Source organism: Spermophilus citellus (genome assembly GCF_964194105.1).
Source record: "Spermophilus citellus genome assembly, chromosome: 13".
NCBI classification, from domain to species: Eukaryota; Metazoa; Chordata; class Mammalia; order Rodentia; family Sciuridae; genus Spermophilus; species Spermophilus citellus.
In genome coordinates this window covers 56,100,981-56,114,966 of record NC_138193.1, presented here as the reverse complement: position 1 = coordinate 56,114,966, position 13,986 = coordinate 56,100,981, and the positions used below count along the sequence as shown (strand labels likewise).

General features: G+C 45.0%; 1 protein-coding gene across 23 annotated transcripts in view; it reads left to right on the top strand.

Moving 5' to 3' along the window:
- DYSF (dysferlin) overlaps nucleotides 1-13,986 on the top strand; it is a 210,604-nt gene that overhangs the window by 69,527 nt on the left and 127,091 nt on the right. For all 23 annotated transcript variants that reach the window (XR_014018501.1, XM_081264293.1, XM_081264302.1 and 20 more), the window contains 4 exons: nucleotides 801-904; nucleotides 7,644-7,712; nucleotides 7,891-7,934; nucleotides 11,336-11,418. Coding sequence is in view for 22 of the 23 variants with exons in the window: in XM_081264293.1 (XP_081120419.1) it covers nucleotides 801-904; nucleotides 7,644-7,712; nucleotides 7,891-7,934; nucleotides 11,336-11,418 (300 nt within the window). In the remaining variant the exon portion in view is untranslated. The remainder of the gene's footprint in view (nucleotides 1-800; nucleotides 905-7,643; nucleotides 7,713-7,890; nucleotides 7,935-11,335; nucleotides 11,419-13,986) is intronic.

Genomic DNA, 13,986 nt, shown 5'->3' with positions numbered 1-13,986 from the left:
TAAAAGGGGCTGAGGATGTAGCACCATTGGGTTCAATCCTCAGTACTCCAAACACAACGAAGCCAGAATTGACTGATTGGCTGACCTTAGGTAAATTACTCTGCTAATGGAAATAAAGGACAATGTCAACCAAGTGTTGTGGCATATACCTGTAATCACAGGTACTTGGGAGGCTGAGATGGTGGCATGGGTGTTGGTGGCAGGTTCAAGGCCAACCTCAGTACTTGAGAGATTAAATGGGCTGGGGTGTAGCTCAGTGAGGGAGTGCTTGCCTAGCATGCCTGAGACCCTGGGTTTAATCCCCAGCATCAACAAAAACCAAACAGGAAGGGTCACCAACAATGGGGTATTATAAAAACTTCCAGTCCTTTTTTTAGATTGCTTACTATCCTTGGTGATGTAGATCTCAAATCAATCAAGCAGACACTTAAAGACTTGCTCTGCAAACTTCTTTTTTAAGTTTTTTCTTTCTTTTTTTTTTTTTTTGTGGCACTGGGGATTTGAACCCAAGGCTTCGTACCCTACCACTGAGCTACACCCCCAGCCCAGAGACCTGCTCTGAAACCTCTTGATGCTGAGGGGACAGTGCACAAGGTGTCTGGGGCTGAGGAAGGAAGCAGCCCAGGGCTCTCACTGCTCTGCAGCAGTCCTCCTTCCTGGGAGCGCCTGGGCTGAGCCCCAGAGGATGGGGCCATAGTGTCTCACTCATGTTGAGCTGGGGCTTCCTGGAGACGGGTGGAGCAGAGTTGGGGTTTGGCATGGGGGATAGCAGGTGGTGATTGGCTTGTCCTTCTGCCCAGTGGATGATGCTGTGATGGACAACGTGAAGCAGATCTTTGGCTTTGACAGTAACAAGAAGAACTTGGTGGACCCCTTTGTGGAAGTCAGCTTTGCAGGGAAAATGGTAAGGAATGAGGGAGGGGGAGGGCTCCTGTAGTGGGGAGAGGGCTGGGCATCCTGCCAACAGGTGTCAGAGAGAACAGGACAAGGTGAGGTGCAGTGGAGTTGTGTGCATAGCGGGCACTGATCCTGGGAAGCACGCCCAGGTCTGGCTCTCTGGGCCTGCAGCCCACAAGAATGTGGACAGGTCTGCCTGGGGTGTCCAGCCAGACACCGAGGTGTGGATAGACCCAGAGAGGACAGATGGACAATGGATACACTGGTGGAAAATTAAGCAATTGTGTGGAAAGCAGATGTGAAGGCATATAGATAGTGAAAGCTTTTTAAAGAAAAATGTGGAATGAGCCAGGGGTGGTACACACCCAGGAGGCTGAGGTGGGAGGATCACAAGTTCAAGGCCAACCTGGGCAACTTAGTGAGACCCTGTCTCAAAATAAAATAAATATAAAGGGGTTCAGGGTTGTAGCTTAGTGGTAAAGTGTTCACTTAGCCCTTGTAAGGCCTGGGTTCAAAACATGATTATTCTTAAGTTGTGGCAGGAGTCGGGCAGGGAAAGATCACTCTGGTGGGCACCCTAGGGATTCTTCACTGCCCAGGGCTAAGGCAGTTACACCTGTCCCCTTCAATTTCTTCCCCTGCCCTTCTCTACACACAGGCAGGTGCCTCCCAGTGTCTATGTCCACCCTAAGGGCTCTCTCTAGCAGCCTGGGCTGCTCCCGGGCTTCAGCCATTGCCTCTGCAGGGGGGACTCTCACAGGTCTCTTTAGCTCTGATTCATCTTTCACCCTCAGCTCTGTTTTTGAACAGCTTTGACTCAGGAGTCATTTTCTCTGCCACCAGCTGCCCCACGTCCAGGAGCCTCCATCTTAACCCGGTATCACCACCCAGAACTTGAACATGTGGGCCTGCCTGGACTCCTCCCTCTTCTCTATCTACAGTAAACATGCCATCTCTAACTCTTGACCTCAAGAGTTGACCTCAAAGGACCCAGCCTTTCCCTGCGTCCCCAGAGCCACTGCCACCTCTTCCCAGGACCACACGACAGTGTTTCCCTGCTGCCATTTTTCCTCCCCATGATATTGACCCTTTGGAGACCCTGGCCACTTGTCCAAGTTCTGGATTTCTCTGATTGTTTCTTGCAGGTGTGGCTTAACTTGCTCTGCTGGCTCCTGTACTTTCCGTAAACTGAAAGTTAGGTCTGCAGACTCCATTAGATTCAGATTATGTATGTTGTCAAGAATTCGTCATAGATGATGCTCTAAATGTCATGTTGCAACATGTCAGGAAGCAGTGATGTCAGGCATCAGTGTCATGGGTGATGACACCTTGAATGCTCCATTAAGGGGGTGCCTATGGATCTCCCCCTTGTAAAAGTCAGTGTCCTCCTGTGTAATTCCAGCACTCCGTAGGCCATAGCCTGGGCTCTGTGAAGGTATCCTATTTCTGATTGTATTCAATGAGTAAATCATTTTCTTGGGGTTGCAGAATGATGATTTTCATTATCATTCTCTCTCTCTTTATTAGTTGGCATTTCTCTGTGGAGAAAAGCTTTGATCCCCTTGCCCCTTTGACTATTACAAGGGACCACATTAATTTTATTAATTCAACGTGTTGGAATCTGTCATTGTTGGCTTGACGTACACATTATCCTGAAATTGACTATTTCAAGCCCTTCCATTGGTTCTTCATCCCCAGAGCTAATGCAGAGTCTCAATGAGAACGTCTTGGGTCCCGTGACTCAGGCTTTAAGCTCCTTCAAATGCTGCTGGCAGATCTTTACTCTGGTGCAGGTTTTGGTTTTGGGTTTGGGGTCTGCATCTGATACCCTGGACCTAACCTCAGGAAGGGCTGGGACAGGATGCCCTTGTGGCTTCTGCTCTCCGCTCTCAATCATCTCCTTATGGACTCTCCCTGCTCTGCTCTGCAGGGAGGAGACAGGAAGCTATGGCTAGGTAGCTTTTGCTCCAAGGACTAGGATCAGTGTTTTCCACTGACAGGTGGAGAAGGTCATGCCAACCGGGAAAATTGTCTTTATTCCATGTTCCCCCATGATAGGGTGCTTCCATGGTGTGACCCCCAAGACCAACTTTAATGGCCTGCTTTCCTTAGAGCCAAATCTCAGGAGCTCCTGCTGCTCCCGGGTCTTTTCCAGCCCCACTCCATCTCCCCTGGCCTTTTTTTCCTCTTGATATCAGGGATTGAACCCAAGGGTATTCCACCACTGAGCCACATTCCCAGCCCCTTTTAAAAAAATATTTTATTTAGAGACAGGTCTTGCTGAGTTGCTTGGGGCCTCACTAAGTTGCTGAGTCTGGCTTTGAACTCGTGATCCTCAGCTTCTCAAGCCACTGGGATTACAGGTGTGCATCACCGCACCCAGCTCCTGGGGCCTTTTGAACCTGGGAGTTTTTCTGGCAAGGTGCAGATGGCCAGGGGAGGTGATCGGGGTGGGGCCTGGCTGAGGCCCAGGACTGTACAAAGCCCAGGGCAGTTGGGCTTAAGCAAGAAACTACAGCCCATGGTCCTTCTCAAGGTGGTGGTGGGAGTTGAAGAATGAGTTTATAAGGAAGGGGCCCCTGAAACCTCCCCCTTGATAGTGTCAGCCTGGCCAGCCTCCTCTCTGGTCCTTGGCCTTTCTGGCCTCTTCTCTCTGCTCTCAGTCATCTCCTTGTGGACTCTCTCTGCTCTACTCATCCCTCTGTTTGATGATCTCATTGCATCCTAATCTGACGAGTGCTAGGGTTTCCTCCTCTGGTTTTATCCATCTCTGCCTGGACATCTTTGCATTTCCTCTTTTGGGCACAAGGTGGCACTATTACCCAAGATGTGAACGGTTCAGATTTGACCAAGTTACTAAGGGGGATGGTGTGGTGTGTGTGTGTGTGTGTGTGTGTGTGTGTGTGTGCGCGCGCGCGCGCGCGCGCGCGCGCGCGCGTGTGTACTTCATATATGGGAAAAGGCAAGGGGAGTTACTTGTAGGGAAGGGGTGGAGGTTCAGAAATTTTTTTCTGAATTAAAAAATATAGTCCATTACTTATTAAAAAGAAGAGTTGAAAAAAAATCAGAGAACAGAAAAATGAAGCAAAACCCACACCCAACCCATATTTTATTTCTGTGTCCCTCACCATCCCAGAGATAACCATGTTTCACCTAGGATCTGCCTGTGTTTCTTTCTGGTATGTTTTCCTGTTGATTTTCCCTTCCCTTCTCTTCTTCCCCCAGCTGGATATTGGTTTCTGAGGTCCCGCAAGGTGCTGGCTCTGCCTCTTTCTTTCATCTTGTAGATGTGGCCTTTTTTTTTTTTTTAAATATGTTTAGTACTACTTCATAATTTTTGCATAATTATGCCTTTTTTTGGTGATTTCACTTTAAATTGGTTCCCGAGCGCAGTGCTGTAGTCTGGTGTAGAAGGGCAGAGGCAGGTGGACTGGCCTTTGTTCACGCCCCCAGGCCCACATCCCAGTGGCTCTTTCAGAGGGAGCCTCCAAGGGTTGAAGTGTTTGCTGTGGAAGAGGCTCTGGCCTCCCCAGGGTGAGGCTGAATGCCCTGAGTGCAAGAAGCGCAGTGCAGACAGGGCTGTCAGCTATGATATTTTGAGAGTCCTTTCTTTTAAAAAACTGAATTAGGTAATACCTCTACGTAGGAACATTCCATCTCTTCTGTTACCTACCTATCATTTCCCTGTCTCTCTGTACCCATTCAACACTACTCATTTCCTCCTTGCAAAGGAAACGTTTTTAGCTAGTTTCTTTTATATTATTTGGGTTTCATTATGCATATGGAAGTAAACATGACTGCAGATTTTTATCTTTTACTCTTCTAATATAAATGGCTGCACATTAGACTCATGGCTCTGCAGCTTGCTTTTTCTATATATTATTTCTAATAATATATAGCTTGGACATTATTTCATGTCTGTGCATAGAGTAGTCCTCATTCTTTTTTAGAACTGCATAGTGCTCTATTGGGTGAATGGACCGTAATTTATTTAACCTGTCCTCTTTTGGATACCTGGGTTGTTCAGAATCCTTGCTAGTCCAAGCCATTCTGTGTTGAATAACCTCACATGTATGTCATTCTTCCCATGTGCAAGCACTTGTGTGGGATAAATGTCTAGAGGTAGAATTGACAGGTCAAAGAAAATATGTACTTGTAATTTTGATAGGTAGTGGCCAATTGCCTCCTAGAAGTATCAAGCTATTTCATTTTCCTACCAGCAAAATGTGAGCATGCAGTTTCCCAACAGTGGGTTGTCAGATTATAGAGAGTTTTATAATCTGATGATGAGAAATTGTATCTCATTGGTTTTATTTGTGGTTCTTCCATGATGAATGAGGTTGAACATCTTTTTAAAGATTTTTTAATTTGTTTTAATTTGTTATACATTACAATAGACTGATATATATATATATATATAATGAATTTATATATATATATAATGAATTTATATATATATAATGAATTTATATATATAATGAATTTATATATATATAATGAATTTATATATATATAAAATGAATTTATATATATATAATGAATTTATATATATATAATGAATTTATATATATATAATGAATTTATATATATATATATATATATATATATATATATATATATATAATGGAATATCATTTCTCATTCTTCTGGTTATACATGATGTAGAATCCCACCAGTCGTATAGTTATGTATGTACATAGGGTAATAATGTCTGATTCTTTCTACTATCCTTCCTACCCCCATACCCCTTCCCCTCCCTTCACTCCCCTCTACCTAATCTGAAGGAACTCTATTCTTCCCTAGCCCTTCCCCTCATTGTGAATCCACATCTGCATAACAGAGAAAACATTCGGCTTTTGTTTTTGGGGATTGGCTTATTATTGGCATGATATTCTCCAGTTCCATTCATTTACCTGCAAATGCCATAATTTCATTCTTCTTTAAGGTTGGGTAATATTCCATTGTGTGTATGTGTGTGTGTACACACACACACACACATCCCACAACTTTTTAATCCATTCATCTGTTCCATAGTAAAATCAAGAATCAATAAATGGGATGGATTCCAACTAAAAAGCTTCTTCTCAGCAAAGGAAATAATCAATAACGTAAAGAGAGAGCCTACAGAATGGCAGAAAATCTTTACCACCTGCACCTCAGACAGAGCACTAATCTCCAGGATACATAAAGAACTCAAAAAACTTAACACCAGAAAAACAAATCACCCAATCAATAAATGGGCCAAGGAACTGAACAGACACTTCACAGAAGAAGAAATACAATCGATCAACACATAAATGAAAAAATGTTCACCATCTCTAGCAATCAGAGAAATGCAAATCAAAACTACTCTAAGATTCCATCTCACCCCAGTCAGAATGGCAATTATCAAGAATATAAGCAACAATAAATGTTGGTGAGGATGTGGGGAAAAGGCACATTCATACATTGCTGGTGGGACTGCAAATTGGTACAACCATTATGGAAAGCAGTGTGGAGAGTCCTCAGAAAACTTGGAATGGAGCCACCATTTGACCCAGCTACCCCACTCCTCGGTTTATTCCCAAAGGACTTACAATGAGCACCCTACAGTGATGCAGTCACATCAACATTTATAGCAGCTCAATTCACAATAGCTAAACTATGAACATCTTTTAATGCTTCGCTGCCTGTGGTGTCTCCATTCCTGTGAACTGTTTCATTTCTTGCCCACTGTTCCACAGCTGCTCTCTCATCTTTCCCTCCTCCTCCCTCTCTTTGCTAACACAAGGCCCAAAGTCTGGCACCCATCCCTTCCCCCAGCCCCACACAGCCTTTGCTTGAGCTCTTTTTACAGCGGGGAGGAAGGTGGGGCAGGGGTTGGCACTGGGTGGATGAGGGATGGAGAAAAAGCCCTCACTCTGGGGATCTGAAGTCCCTGATCTAACTCAGATGCTCATTAAATGAGATAATGCACATAAAATGCAGTGCTTAGCACGCTACATGGTCTATAGGAAATGCTCTGAAAAGGCTTGCCGGTTATTTTTATGTGCAGAACATGCAAACCCACCAGGATCTACTTATTTGAAACTGAGTCTTTACCTGCTGTGTCTGTGTGTGGCTACAGCCTGGGGCTGGACAAAGGGCCTGGTGCTCCCCATAGACCATGTGAGCTACAGGCTTAGATCTTTTTCTGTTCCTGTTAGGATTATTGTTTGGGACAAGCCTTGTCTTTAGGGCAGGGGTGGTCCGAGACAGACTGTGACTTATAGGGTTTAGATCTTCACTGAATTTTGTTTCACTCTCAGATGCAGGTGCAGGGCCCTGGCCCCCTTCCTGTCCCTCCCCCACCTCTGATCTCCACTCCCTTCCAAAGTGGAGAGTCATGTGGTCTGATGGGCAAAGGGAGGAGGGGTGCCTTGGACTATGGAGGCCTCTGGGATTCAGGGACCCCACATTTAGGATCATGACCATAATGAGAGGTACAAAAGGAGAATTTCCAGCCAGAGGTATGAGTTCAGGGTAGAAGGCTGTGCCATTCAGGCAGCTCACCCAGCTCCAAGCTCTGGGTCGGACCTCCTGCTGAACTTTGTCTTTGCAAAGATTTCCTATGTCTGAGCCCACTGCACCCGGCCCCAAGACCCCAGAGTCTTAAGCCCAGGCCTAAGGGCAGTCAGCGTGGTGGAAAGTGGCCGCTGGCTGGGGTGGTCCCTGAGGGATCCCAGAGTCCCATGGAGCTCAGTGCCCCTGTCCTCTGTGTCTCCCAGCTCTGCAGCAAGATCCTGGAGAAGACGGCCAACCCCCAATGGAACCAGCACGTCACGCTGCCCGCCATGGTGAGCCTCCATCTGCCGCCCACTGACCCTCCCCAGGAGGCCCTGGGGCCTGGGACTTGAGGAGGTCCAGGCCCCCGTCCTCTCCAGCCTCCTGCGGCTTCCTGGACTTCTGTGTGGAGGAGGGGATGTCACTGTCTTCAAAGGACTACTCTCAACACGCCTCTTTTTTCCTCCTCAGTTTCCCTCCATGTGTGAAAAAATGAGGATCCGTGTGGTGGACTGGTGAGCTCCAAGTGGGGGTTCTAGAGGGGGCCGCCCTGAGGGCCACGGAGTCCCTGGGTTTCATTCAGCCTGGTCTGAGTGAAATGTGGTCTGTGCAGAGTGAGGGGGTGCAGGGCTGGTGGTTTGGGGACGCTGGCTCACTGCTTGCCCACCATGTCTGTCCTGGTTGCAGATAAAGAGGGCACAGCCAGTGAGGCTGAGGGGGCTCCATCTCTGGGGACCGAGAGCTGAGAGGCTCCCTGGGGGAAGTGGGGTGTCCATGACCTGGTGGGAGAGAGGGGTTTGATATGTCCATGGTGACAGCGTTCCAGGGAGCAGAGGGTCGTACACTGAGGCCTGGAAACCGAGAGAGCAGAGCTTTTGGGAGCATGGGCTATTGTCCACCAATGGGGTGGAACAGGACAGTTTCCAGGATAGGGAATTGGGCCAGTGGCCTGAGCAGAGACAGCACTGCAGGTGTGGAGCAGGTGAGGACAAGAGCTCACGGGCATCTTGGAAAAATCTTAGTATCTAACTCTCATTGAGCACCTGGCAAGCACTTCACGTGCACCATTTCCCCTGACCCTTGACTCAGTGATGGGGTCCTACTTCATGCGGCAGGGAATAGATTGGGAAAGACGGAGTGACCTGCTTGAGGGGACAGCGGGAATGTAGGAGAGGTCAGAGATGAACCCAAGCCTGCATCTTTAACCATTAGACAACACTGCCTCCTGCAATGTCAAGCCGATCCCTCTCACGCTTGAGGGGGACGTTCAGGGTCCACCTATGCAATCTTTAGGATACCAGGCTTTCCATAAAGAGAGCTGTCCTTTCTCTGCCCCCAAAAGTCTTGGCCGTGTGGTTCCCTGGCATGCTCTTCTTTGGTCCCAGGCCCATGACACCCCCAACCAGCAGGATAATGAAAGACCAGGGAAAAACCCCCAGGCCACAGAGCCATTAAAGTGTGTGCCAGTTCCCCAGGCCTAAAGAAAACAGCTTGTGAGAATTAGAGGGAAGGGAGCAACGGGGTGGTGGAGGTGGGGGGGGGGGAACGAGGGAGAGGCCCCCGGGCTGTGACCGCGGGTATGTGCCGTGGGGAAGCGGTTTGGAGAGACCCACTTTACATCCCCAGAGCGATCCCTGCATTTCAGCTGGCGACGTGTGTGTTGTGCTGCCCGGGGCGGCTGGCGGTGCGTGCCTGGGTTCGTGTGTGCATGTGCTCGCGTGTGGATGCGGTTGTGCCCTGTGCCGTGGATGTGCTGGCCTGACTCCATCGGAGCCGTGTCAGAGGCATCGCATACTGTACAATCCAAACACATTACCGAATCTGGTGGTTGTGTCTCTGGTTTGGGTTGAAGTGGCATTTTTATTGTGAGTCTATTTTCAGACTCGCTGTATTTTCCAAAAGCAACCCCAAGCCCCAAACCCCAACTCTTGGCCAGAAAGCATTCCTCTGTTACATGTTCCTGTCTCGAAAAGTGCTTTCTTCCCAGAAAACAGATAAACTTTTGTAATTACCTGAATCCTGGAAATATGATACAGTCCATATGGCCTTTTCTCTGAAACTTAATCTTCCTTTCAATTCTTTAAAAATTCCTTTTTTTTCATTAAAATAAAAAAAAAATGTCCCCAAAGCCACTCCCCACCACCATAAAAACAACCTCTCTCCTCCCATTCTCCTTCCTTCCTCGCCTGATTCAGAAAATCCAACTCAGAGGTCAGAAACCCAGTTCTTTTTCATGAGCTGGTATTTTCTGGGGCTGGGTGGGAAAGCAGTTCGAGGATGCCATCCGCTGTCAGGTGTCTGTATCCATAATCTCAAGGAAATTCCCTCACCAGAACAATGATGCAGATTTGTGCTGACAGGTCACTCTTCCTCATGCAGCCCCTTTGTCCTGATGGAAAAATTTCAAAATGGGAGTTGAATCACCTTCCTGAGAAATACGAAGAGAAAGAAAGGGATCAGCAGAAATCGCTATCTCATGGGGATTTAAAAAGAAGAATAAAACCACCAGGCTCAGGTGTCTTTTGTAATGGAGCTGGGATGTACCCTCTCCAGATGCCACCCATGGCCAAACTTCACCTAGCAAGGAAAGAGGGCATCCTGGACCTTGAGTAGAAGAGGGATTGAAGGTGCACCAGAGAAACTTCCTGAAGGTCATACATAGGTCTTGCTCAGCCCAGTGTTTCTCAACCTCAGCAGATTGATCTTTGGGGCCAATAGTCCTTCACGATGGAGGTTGTTCAGTTTGCTGTAGGCTGACTAGGAACATCCCTGGCTTTACCCTGTAGGTGCTGGGAAGCACCCGCTTCTCACTCCAAAACTTAGCCAAATGTTCTCTGTGGGATCAAAACTACTAGGTTTAGAACCTTAAGTCCAACCTGCTAAGGAGGCAGCAAGTGGCTACAACCAACTTGGTTTCCATGTCAGGAATGTCAGGCCCCAAATCAAATATTGGCCATCTTTGGAAATGAATTAACTTTTTAAACCTCAGTATCCTTAGCCCGAAGTCGAGGCTAATTGTAGTACCTACCTAATGGGGCAGATGTGAGGATTAAGTGAGCTAGATCACATGATGGGTTTAGCACCATGCTTGGCTTAGTAGTGGCTGAGTAAGGCTTAAATGTTAGCTGTTATTTTTATTGTTATCAAGGGAGGTGGGCATAGGGTTCAGGAGAGTCTTCACAGGAGGTTGCTGGCTAATGGGGTGATCAGTCACTCTCCTACCCACAGTCCTCTACGCTGCGTGGGAAGCATGACTGGCTCCTTCCTTGCCAAGGAGCCATGTGAGCCACAGCAGGAGCACCAGAGCAGGAATCAGGACACCAGGCCTGGCTCTGTTCCTCCTTGTCGGGCTGACCTTGGGGAAGTACCTGCACAGCTCCAAGCCTGGGTCCTGGTTATACAACAGACATGAAGATGAAAGTACTTGTTTCTTAGGGCTGTTGCAAACTCCTGGAAAGTAAAGATCAAAAGTACTTGGTCACATGGAAAGTCACACACAAAAGGGAACCATGCATTGGCACTGGCTAATTCAAGATGGTGGCCTTGGAGTTAGTTTTTCCTGGTCTTCTCCTTGAACTTGTTATTTCTTTAGCTGCTGAAGTCTCAGCTCTGTCTGGGAATCTTGCTCTTGAGCAGCCTCCTGATGGCTTACCCTCCCTGCCTCCCGCCTCCTCCCTGTCAACCTGAGGGGTCCAGGCTGCTGGCTGAGCTGGTTGGCTGATGACATACCAATGGTTGGCAAGACAGACTCGTTCCCTCTAGGGGCAGCTGGAGTGAGCTTTCTGTCCAATCTCTTCTTCCTTGGGATTACCAGGTCTCACCAACATACCTGGTGTGAAAACTGGGACTCCCCATATGTAGACAGTGGTCTAGATCCTCCTCCTGGGCTCAGGTTCTCTCTGTCCCCTTGTTCTAGGGATCGCCTTACTCACAATGATATCGTGGCCACCACCTACCTGAGTATGTCGAAAATCTCTGCCCCTGGAGGAGAGATAGAAGGTAAGTTCCACCTGTGTTCAGTTCTCTGACCCCGCAGGCTCTTTCCGTCTCACCTCTGAGTTGGAGAGTTTGCAGAAAAGGGAGGATTATAAGGTCTTTGTTATCCATTTTCCATGGAGTAGGGCTCTGGCCAGTGAGAGAGAAGCCCTGGAGACACTTAGGATGCTCCACAGTTGAATGGTAGAATGTATCACTGAGTGGTACAATGAGGGTAATCTCTTGGTAGATGACTGCATAGCAGTTTCTATTTTGTAATGGCTTGTATTAGTCTATTGAAAAGTAACCTATTGTTATTTTATAAAATTTTAAATAAAAAGATAACCTGAAAAAAAGTATATAAGACCTTTGTGTGAAATTACATGTTAATTCCCCCACCCCCGTCATATATGTGGTAAATAAATCTTCTACCGCAGGCAAGAACTATTAGTATTCTGGGATCTTTCTGTGTTTATCTGTGTGTGTGTGTGTGTGTGTGTGTGTGTGTGTGTGTGTGTACATACATAAAGGAATATAAATGTATATATTAAGAGTTAAATTGTTTTGAAAATTGCCTTTTATCACTTGACGATACAATGTAGATGTCTTTTCATGTGATTAAAAGCTTTTCTACAACCGTTTTAAGGAAACAAACATTTCATTGTGTGAATGGACCGTAATTTACACACACTAGTAAATGTTGAATATTTAACTGTTTTCTAATTTTTCTACATTATGAACAACTGGCTTTCAATGGCTATTTTTGTAGCTGAATATCTGTGCAGTTCATGAGTTTTCTTTTGGATGACTATCTAGTAGTGGAATTGCTGCATCAGAGGATTTTAACATTTTTAAGGTTTTTTTTTGTCTGTATCCACATTGTCCTTTAAAAAATCTGGACTAATCTATAATCCAGTTACTCCCATAAGCTTTTTCTGTTGCATCCACATGAATGCAAGGTAAAATAATAATGTCATAAAGATCTTTGTTAATTTATTGACTGAAAATAGTATCCAATTGTTGCCTTAATGTTAATTTCACTGATAGCTGGTGAAATGGATCAGTGTAAATTTAAAAAGACTAAAATTTATATGTGATATATATTTATATACTTTATGGCTATTCTGCTAAAAATGCATATTTTTGGTCCATATTTATGATGGTACACTGTCTTTTTCTCATTGTTTTGTAAGAGTTCTATATGTATACGGATGTTTATTCCCCCCGTCATATATGTGGTAAATAATTCTGGTCAGCTTTATTTTACCAACTAATAGTTCTTGACCTACAGCAATTTAAATTTTTCTGTAGCCAAATCTGCTAATCTTTTTCTTAGTGAATAAGGCAGGACTCTAACATTTTTTTTTCAAAATTGTTTTTTGGTGATATACCAATACTACATTTTAAATAATTTTTCTCTACAGTGTTAAATGCTATCTTTATCACCTACTAAATTCCTAAATGTGTTCTTGGGCCTCTTTCTCGATTTTCTATTATCTTCATTTGGTATGTCTGTGTATTACTTCTTTGGTTTTGGTATCTGGGTTATGCTGGCTCTGTAAAATTAATTGGAAAGATTTTAAAGTCTTCTCTAACATCTGGAACAGTTTATATAACATAAGAATATAGTCTTTTGAGGGTTTGAAATAATTCACCCATAAAACCATATGGGCTGGGTGCCCTTTTTGAGTGGGTGTAGTAAAAGCTCTTTTAAGCTTTTCAATTTCTCTCGTGATTATTGTTATTTTTAGTTTGTTGCTTTTACTCTAGTCAATTTTGATAGTTTACCTTTTTCTAGGAAAACATCATTACTTTAAATCCATTCACATACTCTTGTGCAGAGCAACCTTTTATATGTAAACAATTCTTTCTACCTGTGGTATTTTCATTTTTCTCGTTTCTATTGTGTTGGAGTTTTTTCTTGATGAGTCTTACTAGTTTTTTTTTTAAACTTTATCAGCTTTTGTCAATTTTATCCTGTTTAACTCTTTAGACTGATTTCACTGTTTCCTTTTTAAACTTTCTAATTTCTTCCGTTTGTCTTTAAGTTAAATAGTTGAAGTCTTGTTTCTGCCTTATATATCATGCTTAAAAGGTCTTCACCAAACCAAGGTTATATTGAACTGCTTTTAATTTTAAGTCTTTATACTTGAGTGCTCCATTCTGAATTTGTTTCAGTGTATTTTCTGAGACCAGTGTGATTTCATTCCTGTGTAGGTAGTATACATATTTTTTTTTTCCCAGAGGAGATGTTTTTTGTAGGAATTTATCTCTTTCTCATAGTTTAGAAAATAACAGTCACGCCCTGCTTCATGACTGGGGTGATCTGACAAGTGCTTTGCTTATTGATTTAATTGTCCCAACGTCACAGAGTGTACTTATACCCACCAAGAAGGCCATGGGGTCGTCAGCCATACAATCTTAGGGGACCACTGTGTCAACTTGGTCCTTCATGTACTGGAATGTCTCATGGGTCACTTACGATACTTAGCTCCATCTAGGTGCAAGACTGGTTTCATTATTTTTTTTTCTGAGACATGTAAATTCTTAAATATGAGTTGAGGGATGTATTTTTTTTTTAATTCTAACATC